Source organism: Nyctibius grandis, chromosome 1, assembly GCF_013368605.1.
Source record: "Nyctibius grandis isolate bNycGra1 chromosome 1, bNycGra1.pri, whole genome shotgun sequence".
NCBI classification, from domain to species: domain Eukaryota; kingdom Metazoa; phylum Chordata; class Aves; order Nyctibiiformes; family Nyctibiidae; genus Nyctibius; species Nyctibius grandis.
The window spans coordinates 771,918-777,231 of NC_090658.1; the positions used below are offsets into that span (position 1 = coordinate 771,918).

General features: G+C 58.6%; 1 protein-coding gene across 1 annotated transcript; it reads right to left on the reverse strand.

The window, feature by feature from the left end:
- Positions 1-2,483: 2,483 nt before the first annotated feature.
- NKX2-2 (NK2 homeobox 2) lies at positions 2,484-3,579 on the reverse strand. Its single transcript, XM_068413924.1, has 2 exons — positions 3,321-3,579; positions 2,484-3,043 (listed from the first exon to the last, which is right to left on the reverse strand). The coding sequence occupies exons 1-2, from the start codon at positions 3,577-3,579 to the stop codon at positions 2,484-2,486; spliced, it is 819 nt and encodes a 272-aa protein (XP_068270025.1).
- Between the last annotated feature and the right edge of the window lie 1,735 nt (positions 3,580-5,314).

The following is a 5,314-nucleotide window of genomic DNA, read 5'->3' on the forward strand; positions in this document are numbered from 1 at the left end:
AGAAAGAGAGAGGGATTCTTTTTCCTTGTTTCCCCCCCTCCCTTTTTTTTTTTTTTCCAGAATAGATATAGCACGAATTTTTAATTCGTCTTCCTTTCACAGACAACAATGCTGGTTTTGAAAGCTGGGCACAATTTGGGTTTTGTGAGGGGTCCCCCGGCCCAGCTGGCCATATGGGATACAACATGTAGAACACGCCTAACAATGAGCACGAGTGACAGCCCGAACAAAACGCAAAGGACACTGCTCCCTGACTCCGGGATGGACTGCCTCCGTAAATGAATTGAATGGCCCTAAAAAGAGGAAGGGGGGGGGGAGAGAAGAAGGGAGAGAAGGCACAGGGAGGGGGCCCACCTCCCCCAAACTGTCTCTCCTTTTTTTTTTTTTCTCCCCCTCGCAGCCCTGGCTGCCTTTGCCTCCGTCTCTTTAATATGCACGCCTCTAACATGCTCACCTCCCTGCCTCCCCCATTGTGCCGTTTTGTGAAGTCTACTGTATATTGTGCAAAGATAGACTGCCCGGAGCTGGCCCGGCAGCATGGGAGATATAAGGCCACGGAGGTTAGGGCCACACAACTGGTTTTATAGACTTAGCAGAGCCTGAGGGGAAAGGAAAAAAAAAAAAAGAAGAAAAAAAGTGACAATTTTCCCCTTTTCCTGCTCCTGGCTCGCCCTGGGGCTGGAGAGGAGAAAACCTGCGCTTGTCCGTGTACCCCCCGAGCTGGGGCGAGGGTCCGGGACCCCGGCGGAGCCTCTCCGGGCTGGAGAGCCGGCTCCTCCGCTCGCCGGGCTCCGCCGGTGCGCAGGCAGGTCGCCGGCGCCGGCCCCGCCGTCAAGCCGAGCAGCTCGCCGGCCTCGGGTGCTTCGGGTAGGGGCTCACCCGGCGGGGAGGAGGAACAAGAAAAGAGGGGAAAAAATAAAAAAAAAGAGGAAAAACAACGCGGGAGCCGTGCCCGGGGCTCTGCGGTACCGATCGTCTCTGCTTTGGGCGTTGAAGTGAACGGGCTCGGCTCGGCCCTGCTCAGCCCCGGCGGGACGGGCGCGGCCCCAGCCCCGTCACACCGGACAAGCCCTTTTATTTTATTTTTGGTTTAAAGCATCTTTACCATCCTAAACGGCAGGGGAAGGCGAGGGAGCACACGGCTGTGTCCAAACCCTCTCCGAGCCGGGGGCTGCTCCTGCCAGAAACCGGCCGCAACTTCACCCGGGCCGGGCTCGGTCCCCGTTTCACCTTCCCCCCGACCTGCCTGAGCCGCCGGCGCATCCCCGAGGGCTGAACCCGACGTTTCCGCGCTCCCCCCGTGCAAACGGCCCCCATCCCAGGGAGGGGGGCAGTGAGGTGATGCCGGTAGCCCAGACTCCGCGGCCAGAGGTCCTCAGCTGCGCGGGGGACACTAAAGGCACAATCACAGACATAAAATAATTATCTCCCCTCCTCGTTTTTCGCCGGCTCCGGGTGTTGCGGAGGAGCCGGGCTGAAGCCGAACTGCCCCCCAAAAATCCGCTTTCCTCCGAAAAAAATAAGTTGTGGGCAGGGAGGGGGGGCCGTGGGCCCTGCTCGGCCGTGTCTCCCCGCGGGGGCCGCCCGGTCCCCCGGCCGCAGCGAGCGGGCGAACAAAAACCGTCCGTCGTTGTTATCGGTCCCTTCGCTTATTTTTTTTCCCTGAAATATAGCATTTTTTTAAATTAAAAATTGTTATTAAAACACCGAAAGCCTGGGTTTGCACACCACGAGCCCGCTGTCCGCGGCCCGGAGCAGAGCGGGTTTAATCTGCGTTTCTTTTTGGTGGTGACTCGGGAATAGTTGTGCGCGAACCCCGAATAAAAATAAAACAAAATGAAAGCCCTGGCTGCTGCTCCTGGCAGCGCTAATCACAACGAGATAGGAAAACACGCCCGCGAATAGTTGTCCGGGGTTACAGGAGGCCGAAAACCGTCCTCGGAGGGGAGCGATCGAGATGTCGGTGCCGCGGTGCCGGCGGCCGCGCTGCGGGCGCACGCCCCTTCCCCACAAAACCACAGGACCAGCGGGGGGGGGGTTTATGCTTTATTTTTTTTTTTTTTAAATTCTGACGATCCTCCCCCCCCCTTTTATTTTAGTCGTAGGTAGACAGGACCACTCTGAATGGCGCAAAAAATTTCTGTAAACAATGACGCACAAAAACACCTCCCCTCTCTTCCCCCCCCGCCTCCCCCCGAAATGAAACCGAGCCCCCCCAAAAAATGGAGGGGAAAAGAAACGAGAGAGGGAAAAAAAACCTTAATAATAATAATAATATAATAGCAATAATAATAATAATAATAGCGTTTCCCTCTCCATTCCTTCCCCCGCAGTTTTGATTTTATTTTTGGAGCATCAGTCTGTCTCTTTCTCTCTCTCTCTTTATTTTTTTTTTTGTTTTTTTCCTCCTTTTTTTTTTTTTTCTTTTTTTTTTTGCGTGGGTGCGGGCAGTGTGTGCGTGTGTGCGCGCTCCCCTCCAGCGTTCACCAAGTCCATTGCTGAGCTTGTACCAAATGGTGTGCCGTGGGGTACTGGGGGTTGCTGGCAGCGCTGTACTGGGCGTTGTATTGCATATGCTGTAGAGACTGGGCGCTATAGGCGGAGAAGGGGATGCCCGTCTGGAAAGTCGCGGCTGCCAAGTCCTGAGCTTTGAGCGTGTGGCACGGCTTGCCGTCCCTGACTAAGACCGGCACGGCCACCCGCCGCGGGGAGGGAAGAGGAGTCACTTCCATACCTTTCTCGGCCCGGGCCCGCTTCATCTTGTAGCGATGGTTCTGGAACCAGATCTTCACCTGGGTGGGGGTGAGGCGGATCAGGCTGGCCAGGTGCTCCCGCTCCGGCGCCGACAGGTACCGCTGCTGCCGGAACCGCCGCTCCAGCTCGTAGGTCTGCGCCTTGGAGAAGAGCACCCTCCTCTTCCTCTTCTTCCCCGCGTCCCCGCCGCCCGCCGCCTCCTTCTCGTTGTCGGGCGACTCGTCGGCCGACGGCTCCGGCGACTTGGCCGAGGGGTCCTGGCCGCCCCCCGCGGCCGTCAGCCCGTGCACTGCGGAGAGGCCGCCCGAGAGCACCCCGTCAGCGGGGGGGGTCCGCGCTGCGCGCCCCCCGCATCCCCCCGCATCCTCCCGCATCCCTCCCGCCGCCCGGGGCAGCGCGGCTCTCCCCCTCCATGGTGGGGGGGGGGGCATGGAAGCACCGGCCGGGGCTCAGCCAGCCGTGGCTAGCGGCAAACATCCCCCCCTCGCCCCCCTCGCCACCGGGGAAGCCCCCGCGGGCGCGGGGCAGCGCGGCGCTGCCCCGTCCCCGTCGCCGCCGGTACTCACGGGAGTATTGGATGCCCTCGGCGCTCGCCAGCCAGCGCGTGTAGGGATTATCGCTATTATCATAGAAAGGGTTCTTCAAAGGCAGCGCCTGCACAGCGTCCAAGGGGGTTTGTCCCAAAACTCCCGCTTTCTTGGGCGGCTCCGGCGCCTCGCTCTCTTCCTCGCCGCCCTCCGCGGCGGAGCCGTCCTCGTCGTTGGTGTCGGGGAGGTCCAAAATGTCCTTCACCGAAAAGCCCGTCTTTGTGTTGGTCAGAGACATGGTCCGGCCAAATTTTAGGCAGGAAAGTTGGAGGAGGAGCAGCTTCGCCGATCCGCCGTGTCAGGATCCGCACACGCGGAGCGGCGGCAACGACCCCGCACAGAGCAGGCGGGGGGGCGAGAGGGCGGGGGGGTGCTGCGGGGCGGTGGCACGCGTGGGGGTGGGAAAAAAATAGAATAATATATAGAAAAGTAACCGGAGGGTTTCGTGCCAAAGAAGAAGCGGAGCCCCGGCCGCAGCGGCGGATCTCCGCGGCGGTGGTTTCTACGGGGCTTGTTCTGCCACGGGAGAAATTCAGAGAGCGGGAGCAGCAGCTGGCTTCGGAACTAGTTTGTAACTCCAGGGGAAAGGGGGAAAGGCAGGCCCAAAAAAAAAAAAAAAAAAAGAAAAAAAAAGAAAAAAAAAGATCACTTCTGGATCTTGCTTAAACCCCCCGAACCCGTGCCTGCCGCTTGAAAACACCGAGCCATTGCCGGAGCGAACAGTCCATATAAGGCTGGTCCCCACACATGAACCTGCCGAGAGGAGGGAGAAAAAAAATACATTAAACCCGGGAAAGGTTGGCCACGTGTGGGCGGGTCTTGGAAGTCAAGTGGATGAAGACAGTGTTTGCAGATGTGAAATTGCGGGTTTTGGGCGAGCTCCGAGCTTCCACCATTGGTGATGAGTGGTATAACGTGTCAGTTAATTACCGGCGTGGGGAGGGCCCTTCCGCGGGTGCGTGCGTGTGTGGCAGCGAGAGAGGGAGGGTGTGAGTTGCTTTTTTTTTTTAAGCACAGTATTTACATACAAAGAACCTCGCACACCAGCCCGATACCCTGCACACTCCAAAGTGTGTTTTCCACCGATTGCCTCGAAAAGCAAGGAGGGGGGGGGGGGGGGGGAAAGGGGGGTGTGTGTGATAAGGGGCGAGGGAGGCTGCGTGCGCGGTTCCCCCCCTCCCGCGCAGCCTGCGCGCCCACGCAAACGCGGGGGGACGCGCTCGAAGCGGGACCGAAAGGAGAGGCGGCTCAGATGGCAAGGGACCAACTTATCTAAACCGCCTAGGTCAATATTTTGGTTGAGGCTTAGGGATGAACGCTGGAAATTAAACAGCAAGTAATTGATTCTAGTTTGCTCCGAAATTAAGCGAACTGGCAAAATGCGATCGTCAGTCACGACCCGGCGAGATCCGGGAAGTGATTACTTGTGTGTGGGGGGGCTTTATTTGAAGAGGTCTCATTGATTTTGCCTCCTTCTTCCAGGGGAATAAAACCCAGCCCGTTTGGTTAATTTACAGGGCTGGAGCCCGATGGACTTTCAAATACGACCGAATTATCTTATTTTTTCCTTCTTTTTCAGGACGTGGGGAAGGAGGGGGATAAGGAAGGGGTTGCTTCCCAACAGGCCGTTTGGGAAGGCCGGATCTCCAGGTGTCACACACACACACACACACACACGGCGCCGGCAGCCGCGGAGCCCCGCATCATCCCCGGCCGCGGGTCCCGGCGGAGCGGCGCGGAGCTGCTCGGCCGCGGAGGCTCCCCCTGAGCGGCGCGGGGCTGCAGACCGCCGCCCTCCCCAACTTCGTCCCTCTCTAGCTGTTTGTCACCAACTTTTATTTCAATTTTCATCCTTCCTCCCCTTTCCTGCACCCGCCGAGGACCCTTGGCCGTGCGCACTCTCGCCGGGCACAGCCCCGACCTTCCCCTTCCCTAACCCTTCCCTTCCCCTTCCCTAACCCTTCCCTTCCCTT

What these genes read in the sequence shown, in the direction of transcription:
- NKX2-2 (XM_068413924.1), bottom strand. Translation starts at nt 3,579, where the DNA reads ATGTCTCTGACCAACACAAAGACGGGCTTTTCGGTGAAGGACATTTTG. An exon ending in CGAGGGCATCCAATACTCCC is followed by an intron (nt 3,044 to 3,320) that starts GTGAGTACCGGC and finishes GCCTCTCCGCAG; the next exon opens with TGCACGGGCTGACGGCCGCG.